Raw genomic sequence first — 17,579 nt, 5'->3', positions numbered from 1 at the left:
GAACCTTTAAAAAAACAAAATATAAAAATATAAATAAATAAATAAATAAATACATAAATAAATAAATAAATAACAGTTGTTGACTAGGAAACTGTTTTTTTCTTCCTGTTTTTTTTTTTTTTTTTTAATTTAAGAAATAATTTTCAGTAACATTATTTTTACAGGAAAAAAATATGCTTCTAAATTCACTAAAACCAATATTCTCAACTGATAAATATATATATATATATATATATATATATATATATATATATATATATATATATATATATATATATATATATATATATATATATATATATATATTTTTTTTTTTTACATTTGTCCCCCTCCCACAATGTTGTTTGTGTCTCGTACATATTGTAGGTGTAAGGGCACATTGGCATTACACTCGCTCAGAAACACCAAAAAAACCCAGCCTATTTTTCCAGAGGTCCGGAAGGACAGAAGCTTTCAAGCTTGTCCTCCAGCTCGACCAATTGGTTAAAAAGTCGCCAGCGTACCTTTTGTGTGAGCATTTGAACTGGACACTCGGCGGCGGGATCCCGATCCCGCTCTCGCTCGAAAGAGGCAAAACTAACCAGCCGTGTCCCGGAGGTCAGGAACTCAGGCAGGGAAATTTACAGAGGAAAATCAGTCGTGCAGTCGGCCCAGAGATGATGTGGAGTGCGAAGGAGAGCAATGTTGCAAGACAAGCGCCGATGTTTGCTTATTGTTATTGTTATTTGACATTTGTTTCTTTGTTTAGCAGAAAAGCGAGATTGAAGTTGAGGATAATAATGTAGTTGTTGAAGTTACTGTAAAAAAAAAAAAAGGGTGAGCTAACAAAGTGGTGCAATATCTGAAGATTATTGATTAACTCATTTGCCCCCCAAAACGTATAAATACGTTCTATTTTAAGTGTTTGACGTGTCCCAAAGACGTATTTAGACGTTGTTTTTTTTTTTTTTTTTTTTTTTTTTTTTTAATGCTAGCGCATACAGAAGCTTTGCCTCTCAACTGCAAAGAACGGTTGAAGAAATTGTAGTAGTTATTACACAAACGACCAGCAGGTGGAAACGGAGTATAAGAGATCATATAGATAGACATATTGCTGGTTATTATATATATTTTTTTTGTAGTAACTACTAGCTAGCTAGGTTAAACTGTTTTATTCAGTTCAGTGCCTTCTGTATACACGAGCATGAAAAAAAATAACAAAAAAGGTATAGATATGTCTTTGGGGTACTTGTAATATTTAAAATAGAACGTATTTATACGTTTTTGGGAGCAAATGAGTTTAACACAACAATGACCTTCTTGAGGTTTTTCCTCTCATACTAAAAAAAGAAGAAAAAAAAACCAAATTTGGAGGAATTTTCAACACTGTGAAATATTTTTGTTAGGGCTCGTAGGGGCGAGTCCGCGTCCCCGTTCTGCTGGAATTCTTGTACAACATTCTGCCAGTTTCACTCAAGAAATGAACGGAGGATGATTGCTCATGTGTATGCGTGTTGGCATGGAAGTTTTGGAGAGGCGGCTGAATTCCATTTGGAGACACAAATCACAAAAAAAAAAAAAACGAACCATTGACAATGAATCACAACGTGATGAGAATAACACAATCCACCACAAACTCACACCAGCTTTCTTTCTTTCTTCTTTCCGCCGGGGATTCCGTATTCAGAATATCCGATTAATAGTCGCAGAATTGTGCACTTCCACCTCAATAGAGCCGTTAAGTAGCTCCGTGAAATTGCTGTGGAACTTCCCATAAATCAAGTCTATGCGCACGCACACACACACACACACACACGGCGGCTGGTGCAGATACATGACAATTAGCGGCGAAAATAGAATCAAATACGTTTTCGAAGCGAGCTTCATTAATTCGCGCAATTTGGCCTGGAAAAGCGGGGAACAGCTTGTGGGGGCGCAAACATCTTGGCGGCGAGAAATGCTTACCTTTATGTATAATAGATTCATTTTTGAAAGTCTCACTCGCAGCCGCGTGCTGCAAATGCAGTTACGCCGTCGGCCCCACTGCTGTGCAGCAGGCAGGGGGGGGGGGGGATCAAGAAGTACATATTAAAGCCATGTCAGCCTGCAGGACTCGCTTCGTGACTGCAGAGTTGGAAGAAAACGGGAGCGGCGCAAGCGGATTTCATGCAGCTGTGCATTTGCTGTCAATAGGGGGCGCCCGTGAGTCTGTTCGGCGCGCCGTCCGTCTAACTTGTGTTTATGGCGGGCGATGAAACTTTGTTGCCGTGCTCCGCCTACCAAGAATGATGAAATGAAAATATTTCAAAATCTTTCCGGCATTTGTTTTTTTCCTTTTCATTTTTCAAACCCAATCAAATCTGAAAAAAAAACCATTGATAAACCCCCCAGCATTTAAGTTACCAATCGATGATTCATCTCAACATGGTCATGCAAGACTCGTTGAGTATTTGCCCCTAAAATGTCACCTTCAAAGTAAAACGATGGACTTCCTGTGTCTTTTCCACACGTTGCTTCTTGAGCCTTTTGTTGTTTTGTCTCCTCCTGACGCGTCTAAACAGCCCAAGCAGGCGTAGTGGCCTGGAGCCACTTCTGCCCTTACCACCCACTGCCACCCCCGCACTACCTCGCCGTGAATGTCACTTTTCACTGTAAAAAACAAAACAAAAAAAAAATCTTTTCACATATGTATGAACCGTGCTTGTGCGATGAATAAAACATCATCAAATCTCTTGTGCGCTCTTACATAGTTTGCTCTCCCTCGACCCGCAGTGCCAACAGTACCGGGAGAAGGCGACGGTTCTGGAGAACCAAGCGGCGGGGACGTTTGTGCTGCAGGTTGACGCGGTGGATGCCGACGAGGGTTCCAACGGCAAGGTCACATACGGCTTCATGCACAAAGACTCCACTGTGCCCGCCTTCAGCATCCACCCTGACACAGGTGCGAGCGCGCGCGTCGCGCTTGCGTATTGACAGAGCGACTTGGCGTGCTCTGCTGGGGCTTTTCACCGGTTTTCAACCTGCGCATATTTTCTGGACCGAGGTCAAAATCTGTGAATTAATCATTGTTTGAATACAGCATAATGCAGATTCTTTTTTTTTTTTTTTTTGAGCCATCAAAATATTGAATTTGTATTATTTAGCTAAAAAAAAAAAAAAAAGTCAACATATTCAGCTGCAGTTTCATCATTCACCCTGCAGCTTAAACTTTCAGCTGCAAAAATACAACTCGATGGAGCGGCCGTCCAGTTCAGCCAATCGTGTTCCGGGTCACAGGGTTGGGGTTGCTTCATCGATTGCTTTGGTCTGGTTTCTCCTCCTCGTGACCGCGAACTGACATTTTGCAGCTGAAGTTGCAACTGAATGCGGAGCTGCACGATAAATTTGCAGTTGAAAATTTAATTAATTGTGCAGCTGAAAGTTGAAATTAATAAATAAATAATAATAATAATAATAATAATATCAAATATATAAATAAATAAATAAATAAATAAATAATATAAATAAATAAATAAAATAATTAAAAAAGAAAATAAATAAATAACATATATATATATATACACACATATATAAATAATACAAATAAATAACTGCAAATAAAATAATTTAAAAATAAAAACATAAATAAAAAATACAATTTGCAGTTGCAAATTTAATTTTCAGCTGATATTTGAAATTAATAAATAAATAATAATAATAATAATTTAAGAATAAAATAATTTAAGAATTAAAATTTAAAAAAATTTTAAATGACTTGGGCGATTATTTTAAGACGGCGTCAAATATTTAATTTGATATCGAAGAAGGTTCCTGTACTTTTATTTTCTATTTGAGCATAAGATATGATTTTAAAAAAAAAGTGACATGTAAAGGTGTCACAGAAAAAGTTTGTGTTTGATCGGTGGGGTGCATCAATGACGATAAAGGTCCCACCATGTGCTTCAATTTGATCCAGCAGGGGAAAAAAACAAAGCAAAACTGTTTTGTGTAATGACAAATTTTTGACAGCTTGGAAGAACAATCAATCTTTTCATCACAGCAGCAAGACGCAATCCAAACGGATCCCTTTTTTTTTTTTCACGCCATCATTCGCTTTTACGGCGTCAAAGGTTCCCGTTGCGGCAAAACGACGTCCGTCTCTCTTTTTGTGGTCCTCTTTGGTCGACAGGGACGATTGTGACGGCCAGGAAGTTTGACCGCGAGCGTCAGCGGGAGTACGCGGTGACGGTGACGGCCACCGACCAGGCCAGCGACCCGCTGATCGGCATCTGCCAGCTCAACATTCTCATCGTGGACCAGAACGATAACAGCCCCAAGTTTGAGAACATCCGATATGAGTGTGAGTGGAAGTTGACTCCGTTGAAAAAAAAAAAAAAAAAAAAATGCGGTTCAAAAGTGGCTTTTGTTGTGGTCATTTTGGCCCGAGCAATCGAAACCATTAAAAGGGATTCTAATTGAAAATGTTTGTGGCAGATATTTGTTAATTTTGAGATAACCTGTTTGCTAGCTAGAACTATGAAGTCGTTGAATCGCTCGTTTATGCTGAATAATGGAACTACTGAATACAGTTTTTTCTGTAATGTGTTGACATGCTAGAAGCGATATCCAAACACAACGATACGATATTGTCACGATATTGTGGGGAGGTTGGCGATGCTAAAAAAAAAAGTGACAATATTGTAAAAATAATAATTAAAAAAAAATGAGCTCACACTAAAAAAAAAAATAATAAAAAATAAAAAAAAGACAAGATTATGCTTTTTTAAATTACAGCAATGCATATAAACAATCTACAATCTCTAATATTAATAATATTCCTCCACATATTGACTCGGTTCACAATAGGGATAGACCGATTATTGGTGCCGATATTCAGCATTTTGACTAATATCGGCATCGGCTATTTTGAAGAATCATATGGCCGATAATACTTCCATTTTTTTTTTTTTAGTGTTAACTTCAGGGAATTAATTTAAATTAATAAAATAAATAAATAAATTTCCTGAGATGCTGCTGACCCTGAGAACTCTCTGCACCTTCAGTTTTTGTTTAAAATAAAAACTAAGGTAAGTAAAAATGAAATACGTCAGATATTTTGAATTTTTTTCAATACTTTTAGTGTAGAAAACGTTTGTTTGTTTTTATTGAACTTTTGAAAACATGCTACTGCCCCTGGGAGATCCCGGAACTTGTTAGATGTCTATTGACTAAGATTAAAAAAAAACAAAAAAAACAAACAAACAAAAAAACTCCAATATTTTACTAACCCTTAAAGTTGCTCAATAAATATATGCTTAAAAAATAAATAAATAAATAAATAAATAAATAAAACATATCGGTCTATCTCTAGTTCACAAGCATATTATGTTTTTCCCTTCATTTGACCTATATTTTAAACATAGAAGGGCCAAAACATGCCTTATGAAAATTAAACTGCACTAAAAAAATTATCCGCCAGAGGGTGTTAGAACTGCACAAATGGAAATCAACCTGACTTTTTCAAAAGATGTGCTGCTTATAATATCGTGACACGACGACGGTGATATATTGTGGCACTTGCTAATATTGCGATATTGTTGTTATCGTTACATCCCTACTCAAAGCACGTTGTTGATGCTTTATGATCCTCTCCATTTCAAGTTGATTTGCTGCCATCTGGTGGCATCTATAACGCAAACACAAATGCGACATAATCCAATGCAATCGATCCGATTCTTCCTTTTGCAGACTTCCTTCGGGAAGACACGATGATCGGGACCAGTTTTTTGCGAGTGGCGGCCCACGACGACGACTTTGGAACCAACGCCGCCGTCACCTACTCCATGTCCAGCGAGCAGCCGGAGTACCTCAGGGTAAACCCGCTGACCGGCTGGGTGTACGTCAACCAGCCCATCTCGCAGGTGAGCGCCCGCATGCTCGGAAACACTACACTGTAAAAAAAATAAAAAAAAATAAAATAAAATAAATAAATACATAAATAAATAAAATCTGTTGTTTTTACGGGGGAAAAACCGGCAGCTGTGGTTACCACTTACCAGGGAAATTCTGTAAAAAAAAGAAAAAAAAATACAGTGCAAATGTAAACAACTTCACAGAACAACTTGTTTATCTTTACTGGTATTGAATGCACAATAAACAGTAACTGCTTTGGAATTTTACCGAGATTCAATGTACGTACAATAGACAGAATCTGCATTTCAATTTTACAGTAGAAAATAGTATAAAAGCTGCATGGTACTTCATTTGGTTTACTACCTAAGAAGGCCCTCAAAGTGCTTGTATTTGCACAGTTTTTTTTTTCTTCACATATTTATTCTGGGTAACCACAGCTTCCATGTTTTGTTCCGTACAAACATTTTTATTTTTATGTTTTTTAACTGTACGTACATCTAAATATTCTTATCTGTAATGTGAATGTGTAAAATGAATCTTTCTTTTCGGCTGGCAACCAGTCGAGGGTGTCCCCCGCCTACTGCCCAAAGCCAGCTGAGATAGGCTCCAGCACCCTTGTGAGGAATAAGCGGTCAAGAAAATGGATGGATGGATGGAATCTTTCTTTTGGCATAAACAAAAATGTACCAAAGAACCCACTGACAAAAAAAAGTGTTATTCTAACACTCCAATGATGTCATTTTAACCGCATCGGAAAGTTGTTGTTTTTTTTATTATGTTTTACAATTGATCTGTGTTTAAATTTCAGTCATTTTCTTACTGTCGAAGCAGCATTTGTGTTTGGTTCAGTTTTTACAACATCCATCCATCCATTTTCTTGACCGCTTCTTCCTCACAAGGGGTGCTGGAGCCTATCTCAGCTGGCTCTGGGCAGTAGTATTACAACATATTAATGTAAAATGCTTCATTGTTTTTGTGTTTACGTTTTTAACTCATTTGCTCCCAAAAACATATAAATACGTTCTACTTTAAATATTACCATGCTCCCAAAGACATATTTATACGTTTATTTTTTTATTTTATTTTTTATTTTTTTTATGCTAGAGCACACAGAAGGCTTTGATGCAGCCTCTGAATTGAAGGAAATGCTTGAAGCGATGGTAGATATTAAAAAAACGGCCAGCAGGTGGCAGCAGAGTATAAAAGATCAGCCAGGTCCATGTTTCAACAAACTCTTTTTCAAGTTTGTGAATAATGATGAAACTTAGCTATATTCTAATGCTAATTGCTGAAAAACGGAAACAGATAGAAATATACTTTTTTTTTTTTTTTCCTGATGATAGAAGAGACTCTAATATTCTGCAGGCCTTGCAAAATCATTCAAACGCCAGTAAAGCACGCAATAAGACCTCTTGATTCATTTATTTTGAATTGGAGATGCAACAATATCAAATCTCAGGCCATGGTCTGGTATTATTGTCATATTGTCACCACAATGTTTGTTTTTTGTTTTCCATTTCAGTGTACAGTGTTCTTTCCTAAAAGAAGTTCTGAGAAAAGATGGCACAACATTAGATTGCTACGTTGTATTTGTAGGTGGCAAAGGAGTTCCTCCCTCAGTTACAGTCCATAAAGTTGGGACAGATGCTTTTCCTCCAGTACTTTGTATATAAAATTGCTGTATCATGATTGAATCGTAATTGTGAAAATATCCCGATCATATTGTGCAATCTAAAAATATATTTTCTCTGGGCAAGTGCATTTGTTGGCGTTTTTTTTTTGTTTTTTTTTTATCACCGTGGCCATCTCGCCGACGTGCAATTTCTTGGATTGTGTTCCGAGAGATTGCGCTGGGCGTTAATCGTGCGCGGCCCGAGGAAATATATCGGCGTTTTCATTTCACTGAAGAAAGGACTCCAATGATGACACAATCAGACGTTTCAAAGCCCCCCACCCCAACTCACCGCCCGCCGCCAGACGTCTGCGCAATCAAGGGGGAGAGAAAAAGCGTCGGGTGCTCCTCCAGGCATGGAAATGTGACGAGCGGCGTCGAGCGTTGGCGCTCGGCGTGCCTCTCGTGTCGTTTGATTGGGATGAAGACGTTGCAGCCGCTCGTTCGCTGGAGGGCTTTTCAAGTGGCAGCATTAGCTTGATTAGCTTCCTGCGTCAACTGGAAGAGTTGAGAAGAATCCAATGGACAGAGCGCATTCATCTTCCACTATACATAAAAAAAAAAAAAAACGTTAATATATCTGAGTTGAAAAAAATTAATGAACTGGTCATGAGTGCGAATCATGGGGCAGAATCAAAACAAATATTTTCCTGATCAAAAAAAAAAAATGCAAAAATGTGATTTTAGAGCTTGGCATTGGTGCAAATTAGGGGAAAAAAAATCACAAAAATACAATTTCACGCTTCAGCATCAACCAATGGGAAAAAACCCAATTTATATGAATTTGTAATAAATTGCATGTTTCACTACAGTTACCATTTGTAAAAAAAAAAAAAAAAAAAAAAAACTAGAAATCTTGCAAAACTCTTTGAATATGAATAAAAAAAATAACCAAAATTTGGCGATGTTCAACGTAGAAGATGGTAAGCAAAAATTAACCCTCACAAATATAGAATTTTACTAAATGAATTTTAATTTTAATAACGTAATTAAAAACTCAAAATTTGGTGATACGTGCTGAAAAAAAAAAGTTTTTGCTCAAAAATTAAATGTTACACTCACACTGTGAAAGGCTCACAAATTTGGCGAATCAGTGTTCCCTCGTTTTCCGTTAAAAAAAAATACCCGCACTAAATGAAATCCGCCAAGTAGTTAGCTTTATGTTTTACGTTCATTATAAATGTTTTAAGGCTCTAAAACACACTTTTCTTATTGAGGCATTTCCATTTTCTCATATTTCTCTCGTTTAAATATTCTTAATGTTCAAACCTTCATAAATTTAATAAAATAGGATGAAGTAGCCTAAAACATGCTAAATGCTACATTTTGAGATTTATCAGATGATGAGATGATTCGTGAAAAAAATGTGTCAGGTTAATGTTTTAAAAATGATGCAAGATTTTGAATTTGGTGACGTGCGCATTTTCATTTTCACGCAACTGAAACACTCTCAATTTGGATGATTTGTGAAAATGTGCTTTCAAACAGATGAAATGAAATTTATGGGAATGCGCGCTTGACGTTGGCTTGGAGACAATCATTTCTAGATAAGTGCTTCATAACAGTAATTTTAGTGAGACTGACTGCGGTGGTGGGGAAAAAAAAAAAATAGCAAATGAAAACAAAATACGTGGAAAACATGCTTTTAACAGTGTTTTTTTTGTTTTTGTTTTTTTCCTTGGAAAAAGCTCCACAACACAGTGAGCTCGTACGTTCCATCAACTTCTAAATACCAAAGTGCACCAAATGGACTGTTTTTTTTTTGTTTTTTTTTGACTGCCATTTTGCAAATCAACCTCTTTGAAGTAACGTGCCCTCGCTTATTACTGACTCACTCGCATTTCCTGCCATTTGAATGCACAAATCAACGTTTGCATCATTTTTATTTATTTCTTTATTTTTAATTGATGCACTTGCTGTGGCTTCAGAGGACTTACATCAGCCGGGAGATCGTGGCCACGGACGGCGGCAACCGGAGCAGCTCGGTGGAACTGGCCGTCACCATCACCAACGTGAAAAATCAGCCGCCGCAGTGGGAGAAGGAAAGCTACGCCGTGGTCATACCCGAGAACACCGTGCGGGACACGCCCGTCGTGGTAAGTCGCATGAAATCTGCTTTTACTACCAAAAACGTTTAATAACCATTAGTAAAGTCACGATGTATGCCGCCATAAACGTTAATTTGTGTGTGTGTGTTTTTAATCAATTTGAAGTGCAAGTCTAAGTGCAGTGCTGCACTTAGAAATACTTATTTCTGACGGTATTTAAAAAAAAAAAAAAAAAACAGACTTATTTTTCACTTGTGGATTCTGATAGTGTAAAAAAAAAAAAACCTGCCGGATTCTAGTGGTGGCTTTTTTTTTTTTTTTTTTCCCCCCACTGGCAGATTCTTAAATTTTTTTTAAAAAATTTGCAAAAATTGTTTTTAATACACCGCCAGAATCCGGCAGTTTTTTTTTTGTTTTGTTTTGTTTTTGTTTACACAGTAAAAGCAAAACTCATTTTTCACTTGCGGATTCTGACGGTGTATAGGAAAAAAAAAAAGCTGATTCTGATACTATAAAAAAAAAATAATAATAATAATAATTATTCTCCACTGGGTCTCTGACAATGAAAAAAAAAAAACAACTCCTTTTTTCTGTTTTTTTTTGTTTTGTTTTTTACTGGCGTTAATGGGCTTCCATACGCTCCGCCTGGTTCTGACTCGAATCCGCAAAATCCGATTCTGCGTTGATTGCAACGGCCAATTCGAGTCGCCGCCACTGTTTCATGCACAGCCCTCGTAAACATGGTTACGTCGATGTCGGTTTCCTGAATGATGCATTCATCCACTGAGTACCACATGCATAATTTGACATTTTATATTAAAATGTATGAACTGGGTCATGAATTATTCAAGTCAAAAAAGAATCGTCGTCCTGCTTACTCCGATCAACGCAAAATTGGGCGGGCATGTCTATTAGAATGAGACACACACAAAAAAACGTCTGACAGCGCCACAGCCAAAATTGTAAGCATTCCAGGCAATGGACCTCCTTTCCTATTTGCACTTTAAAGTTCAATTAAAAAAGGCACATTTATTTTTTCAACATATCCTTTTGGGTACCTTGAAAAAAATAAATAATCATAACTAGTTAATTATTATTATCCAGCAAAGAGAAGCTATAAACACTGGCCTGTTTCACATGAGATTGCTCTTTTTTTTCGCAACCAAACAAATAAGCGCACAAATTATCGACGTGTTTAAAAGCTTTATTTTTAGCGCGGTGCAGATGTTCACTAATCGCCGTCTTTCATTATTCATCCGCGCTCGCGTTGAAGCCTCCTCAACTCATCACGAGTGTTTTCCCAGCGTCTCTCCAAAGCAATTAAGTCCATTAAAGCCGCCGATTGATGTTTGCGCGGCGAGGAAGGAAACAAAAGCAGCCGCGGAGGGTCCTTCACGTCCGACCGACGGGATCCTCCAAAATGGCAGCCGATAGTCGGCCTGACCACAAATCAGGGACGTAACGATATCCGAACCTCACGATACGATATTATCACGATATTGTGGGGGCGTTGGCGATATTTAAAAAAGTTCACAATATTGTAAAAAAGAGAGCTCATACTAAAAAAAAAAGCACATTATTGTGCTTTTGTACATAACAAAAATGCATATAAACCACCTACATTCCTTAATAACAATATTGAGGCACTTAATTGGTAATGCAAACACACGTTTATCGCTTCACAAGCAAATTAGGTTCCCCTTCATCTGACAATTAGCATAGATTTGAAAGATAGAAGGCCAAAACATCCCTAATGGAAAATTAAATTGCACTAATAAAGTAGCCACTAGAGGGTGGAAATCAACCTGACTTTTTGAACACTTTTTGAATATTTAAATTTTAAATATTGTGAACACGACGAGTTGTGTTTGGACCACTAATCGACACCATATGGCGCCCGTTCACACACATATTCATACATGTTGGAACACAGGCAGGGCAGCCCACCAGCAAGCATTTACTGCCTTGCTTTGCCATATTTCATCTTTGTACGATTTTGTTCACGTGGAGCCAACGGCATGGGCCAAAATGGCCGTCCAGCATCGGCCCGACGGGCGATGCTGCTAATGGAAATTCGAGCTCTCTCCGTCTTTAATCGGGCATGTTTGCCAGCCGGCGTCTCATTACGGCGGCTTCCACGCTCGGGGGGGGAGGGCGGCTTGACCGGATTCAGCGAGGTCACCGCCGTCCTGTCCAAGATGGCGTTTTTGGACTTTAATTGGGAGAGTGCGCCGATGTCTTTTGCATGGCTTTGGCCTTAATTAGCGGATGAGGATGAGGCGGGAGTGGCGAGGGGGACGCCTCGTGTTGTTAGATCCCGCCGGGTTATTCGGCAGGTCGGCCACCTCGCCGGAGATTTACGGCCTTAATATTTGACTTTACGTTATTGCGCGCCGTAAAACACAGGGGGGGGGGGGTGCTGATCGCTTTCCGCTAAGTAGAAGAGCAGAATGTGCCAGGAGGCCTCTGGAGGCAGGAATAGATTAAAAGATTTAATCTGGTCCAGGACATACAATTTAAAGCTAACGTGACAGAGATTGGTTATTCTCGGGTGGGCCTCTGTGCACAGCCAAACAAGGAAGACCACATGAGAACCAACTCAACTACCACGGAGGCAAAAATCCTTCAAATTCATTTGAATCAGGCAGGCTAGATTATCAATAGGGCCTGACCGATTATAATCGGCCGATTATTGGCCTTTCAACATCGGCCAATTGGGCCAAATGGCCGATTATTTTCCCCTTAAAACGTCGTCGAAGAAAAACGAAGTTTCCAACGCTGTGAAAGTACCCTGAATGAACCATTTTGCTTGCGTAGCATTAGCAGCTAGCAAACGTGTAGCGTATGTTATTCTGTTAGCTATTCTTTTGTCCCTAAGCGTCCTTTAAGCTGTTTAATGACACCGCAGTTGGAGTTGACTGTAAAACTAAATACACAACGTTAAGAATTACATCCACTATATATTTAAGTACAAAACGTGCTTCGTTTTGAAAACGTCACTAGCCTAGCGCTAACAGGAAGTTAGCATCGACTCAGGAGTGATTTTTCCTTCAAATAATGAACATCCACACGCAAATCTTGTGGGAACACAGATGAGATAACACTACGCAAAGGCACAAATTCTTCCCAATGTGTGAAGAACTACTTATTTTAATTTAATTTATTTTAATCGCAACTTTCTTCTGTACGCACTTTGTGTGTACGCCATGGATGCACCGCACCACACTGCCCCCAAGAGGCTAAGACGGACAGGAACAGACAGTATTTGTTCTTAATGTTTTTTTTTTCTGTTGCTCTTTTCGTTTATTCTATTCTTATTTCACGTTCTTATTGTTTTTATTTTGTCATTGTCCTTTCAAGTTATATTTGTGCGATTGCTGAAACATTTATTATTATTATTTATTTATGATCTTTATTGTGGGAAATGCTGAAAGCAATCAATTTCCTTCATAAGCATTCAGCTTAGCATTCAGATTTCAGCATTCCCACGCAATTTCTCCAGAAATTGCACTTAGTCTAGTCTATTATAGTTAATATTTCAAGGATTCAAAGATTTTATTTTCTCAAAATTCAAGGATGCAAACATCCAAGGATTTTTTTGTTTGTTTTAACACACATTTCCACCTGACATGGCACGAAATACAATCCCTGAGGTCCCAAGACTTGTGAAATTACACAAGATCAAAATATTTATTAAAAAAAAAAAAGGTAAATGCGTTACAGCAGTTGTAAACAAGTTGAATGGTTTTATTGACACATAAATCTATGCAATAACCTTGTTTACTTCATGATTTTTTAAAATATGGATTTATCATTCAAAGCAGAGAATCTTAATAGCGAAAGTTTGTGCGTAAGTGGCACCCATTGAAAAGGAATTGGGGAATGGGTTCATTAAATATATTTTTAAGTAATCGGCAATCGGTATTTTTTTCTGCCAAAAATCGGTATCGGCATCGGCCTCAAAAAAAATTGCATAATTATGAATTTGCGGTTTGGTTGAAGAGTTGGTATTGGGGTATTTAACGTGATCGTCTCTCCAACCAGACCATCAAAGCCACCTCGCCGCTGGGGGACCCCCGGGTGACGTACAATCTGGAGGACGGCCTGGTCCCGGAGACCAACATGCCGGTCCGCTTCTACTTGACGCCGAACCGGGAAGACGGCTCGGCCTCCATCCTGGTGGCGGAGCCGCTGGACTACGAGAGCACCCGCAACTTCATGCTGAGGGTCCGAGCCCAGAACGTCGCCGCCGTCCCGTTGGCTGCCTTCACCACTGTGGTCGTCAACGTCACAGGTTGGTCTTGACTTAACGATCGTAGCCCGACCGGCACGATTTGATCCGGTCTTCAGATTGACACCTGTGCTCGCGTCATCGTCTCTCAACCCTAATTCAACTTCTTCGCTCAACTCTATTCTCAATTCTAACCCGCTAGCCCGGGGTGGTCCAAACTATGGCCCGCGTACCATTTTCAGCCCGCCGTCCATTTTTCAGCGGCCCGCGGCATATAATAAAAACTACATTTGTACAGGTGATGGAGAATACTGCTACTAAATTTCTTTCATATTCAGTAGAGCTTTTGTAGTTATAAAGATACGATTGAACTGTTTAAAAGTCAAATGGTAACAGTTAATAATGGATAATTCATTTTAAGAAGCATACTTTTTTTTTTTTCATCTTCTGCTCTGTCAATGTCAATTGTGAACCTATCACATGATTTAAAAAAAAATGCTACAATTACTAACGATTGCCGTTGTTATGGTTCAGTTGCTGATTCGTGCAGGGGCGGCTCTATTCTAATGGAATACAGAGTCGGGTCACCCCACAGTTTTGGGAATAAAACATCCTAAGCTATTTGCCTCATCACATTTAAAAAATATATTTTTTTTTCAAAATAACCACAATATATAAACAATGTACAATTGTTGATTGACCGATTTTGGCATGTTTAATTGAACTCATTTACTGGCAGCCGCTCCCGTCTGTTTTACTGGATTTTGCCTGATTTTGCAAGGCCCGCAGAATATTGTGTTCTATTTCTATAAAAACACGGAACCAACCAAAAGAAAGATTAGAGTCTCTTATTTCATCAGGAAAAAAAAAAAATCAGTTTCTGTTTTGCAGCAATTAGCATTAGAATATAGCTAAGTTCCATCATTATTCAGCAATCTGTTTAAAACAGTGGGGAAAAGATCTTTTTTGCAACATGGCCCTGGTTGATCTTATACTCTGCTGCCACCTGCTGGCCGGTTTTGTAATAACGACCATTGCTGAAAGGGATCTCTTCAAGTTAGAGGCTGCATCAAACCTTCTGTATGCTCTATAGCATAAGAAAACCTAAAAATGTAACTTTGTTAGCATGGTCAAATTTAAAATAAAACGTATTTATACGTTTTTGGGAGCCAATGAGGTTAATACATAAAAGTCTAAAGTGGCACTTGCATCCTTCAATTTTTTTTCTTATGTGGCTCTCAGAGTAAAAGGTTTGGACATCCCTCTAATAGCGTCTAATCCAAAACAACCCTAGACCCAGAACCCTAATTCTAACCGTTATCCCGACCTTGCTTCTCATGTTTTATCCCCTTTTTGACTCCCATGCATGCATATTATCCCCCTCCATCCAAATGGTCGAAATCCGGCAAGAAATAAGGAAACGAGCTCAAACTTTGTCGCCTGACCACATTAGTCACATTAGGTCCTGTCCTCCTTCAGAGTGGATTTAACTCAAGCTCAATTCAAGTCACTTCGACTTTTGGCCTTGACGGAGACCAATTGATTTTTTTTTTTTTTGTACTTGCGGCAAATATGAAGTTGGAGTTTGCCGTGGCTGCTCCCTTCCTGGTGGGCCCCCGTGGAATCGTCTCTTCCATTGACGCAGCTTCAAGGCTGTCCTCGCGGCACAGTGTCACGGCTTTGTCCACTATTGATCGCGCTTCAAACCTCATCTTGACACTGGTGCAAATGAAAAATAGATGTGGAGTCGCGCAGACGAGAGGAGGCCCTTGTCAAACGCAGAGGCTGCACTTGTGCATTTTTTTTTTTTTAAAGGGGAGCAGAGTATGAAATAAGAATGTGACTGACGCCAAATGGCCGGTGGATAATAAGACCATGAAAAGCCATCCACTTTTCAATTTGTGATTTGTATTAGATTTTAACTCTTTGACTGCCAAAAACGTTTAATAACGATCAGTAAAATCACGATGTATGTCGCCATAAACGTTAAATGACGTCAATAACTTTTTTATTTTATTTTGTATTTTTTTTTCTCAGTGCAAAGTCTTAGTGCAGCGCTGCCCGGCCAATGGGCTGTGGAATCCAAAACACTCTAACTATAGCCAGCAGATGGAAGCATTGTATCTTGTCGTGAACGAGCAAAGCTTTTGTCATATCAAAGTTTTTTTTGTTTAGTTTTTTTTAATAACGTGTGGCAGTAAAAGAGTTCATTTTATGTATGTGACCATAAGCCTTAAAGCTAAATCTAATCCCTAGCTAGCCCTATCTCATTGGTTTTGCTACATTGTGGGGTCCCATATGCGCGTGTTTTTCCAGGTTTAAATACCATTGTGGGGGCCGACTTGAAATTGTAGGGACAATTTTGGTGGTCTCCACAAGTTCAGACCTCTTTTTGAGGGTCAAGACTTGGTTTTAGAGTTTAGCTTTGAATTGTGAGGTAAGGGTAAGGAATGGGGATAGGCCACTATTTTTGATGGTTGAGGTTAGGGAAAGGCATGATGTCAATGAGATGTCCCCACGATGATACAAAGACAAACATGCGTGTGAGTTTTTTTGCTCATTAATTCACCTGAAACTAATAAAATCCCACACCCTTCACCTTAACCGGATACTTCAGTCGCCAGGCGAGGAGACCAGAGGAAAGATCAAAGGAAAGAAAGATGAAGCACCGGACGCTTCTTTATTGAAAAACAAAATGTGAAGTTCAAAAAAATATTTAATTATCCCCCACAGAATGTAATTCAAAGGAATTTGGTCAAATAACAGCAAATGGACTTCCCTAGCGGAATAGTTTGAGTGGAATGTTTTGGTTGAGTTGTGGAACGAACATTTTGGACATTTTGCTCACATCGGCTCAGTCTGTGTGTTCCACTGACACTTGAAGCCGTTTAATCTTTCTCTGCTTCGGCCCTTCTGTCGACACGTCCCCAAGTTAGCTCGTATTTGTCCGGAGTTCAAATGCGTTTTTTCATCTTCCCGCAGCCCTCAGAAGTCAGAACGACAGCCTGGCAAAGCTTCGCCTTTGGTCCGACCACAGAGCTTGACAGTTAAGCAAGAGAATAAAAGAAGTGTCAGGACACGTTGTACTACTAGCGCGAGAGAGAAGACGCTGCAAGACTTCTTGTCATGTTCCGACCGTCAGAGTAACTTTTGTGGAACGAAAGGTTGCAGTCTGTGATTGCAAATGCATTTTCAAATGCCAGAAATAAAGTGTTGTCATAAATAAAAGGTCAAAGGTTTGATGATGCTGTAGATAAAGTATGGCTACTCGTCTCTGGGCCATTCAAAATGGAATGCGCTCGTTTTTCACTTCATGTAGATATTGGAAAATATCGTTGCTGTCTGGCGGAAACCTTGCATACCAAAATGAATACTTTTCATCAAAAAAACAAAACAAAACAAAAACAGCTTTTTTCTAGAGTCACCAAACAGTGCTGCTATCAAATATGGTTATGCACAAATATCAAAACACCACCACAAAATCATGTTCAAACACTAATTTCATATGCTTAACTCATTCAAACCCAAATTTTTTTTAATACTTTGCCCTTCACTACCAAAAACGTATTTAGATAAAAAAAAATAAAAAATAAAATATATATATATATATATATATATATATATATATATATATATATATATATATATATATATTATGCAAAAGCATACAGAAGGCTTCGATGCAGCTTCGGACATGAAGAGGTGGCTTAAAGCACTGGTAGTTATTTCAAAAAATTGTCAGCAGGTGGCAGCAGAG

General features: G+C 38.6%; 1 protein-coding gene across 4 annotated transcripts in view; it reads left to right on the top strand.

Annotated features, from left to right (window-relative positions):
* The window catches only part of LOC144018125 (neural-cadherin), a 235,909-nt gene that overhangs the window by 103,582 nt on the left and 114,748 nt on the right, over window positions 1-17,579 (top strand). For all 4 annotated transcript variants that reach the window (XM_077520292.1, XM_077520290.1, XM_077520293.1 and 1 more), the window contains exons 9-13: window positions 2,752-2,920; window positions 4,148-4,318; window positions 5,707-5,879; window positions 9,472-9,639; window positions 13,636-13,885. In XM_077520292.1, coding sequence (XP_077376418.1) covers window positions 2,752-2,920; window positions 4,148-4,318; window positions 5,707-5,879; window positions 9,472-9,639; window positions 13,636-13,885 — 931 coding nt within the window. The remainder of the gene's footprint in view (window positions 1-2,751; window positions 2,921-4,147; window positions 4,319-5,706; window positions 5,880-9,471; window positions 9,640-13,635; window positions 13,886-17,579) is intronic.

Source organism: Festucalex cinctus, chromosome 4 (genome assembly GCF_051991245.1).
Source record: "Festucalex cinctus isolate MCC-2025b chromosome 4, RoL_Fcin_1.0, whole genome shotgun sequence".
Classification (NCBI taxonomy): domain Eukaryota; kingdom Metazoa; phylum Chordata; class Actinopteri; order Syngnathiformes; family Syngnathidae; genus Festucalex; species Festucalex cinctus.
The sequence above is the reverse complement of the archived record's forward strand: the minus strand, read 5'-3'. Positions and strand labels throughout refer to the sequence as shown.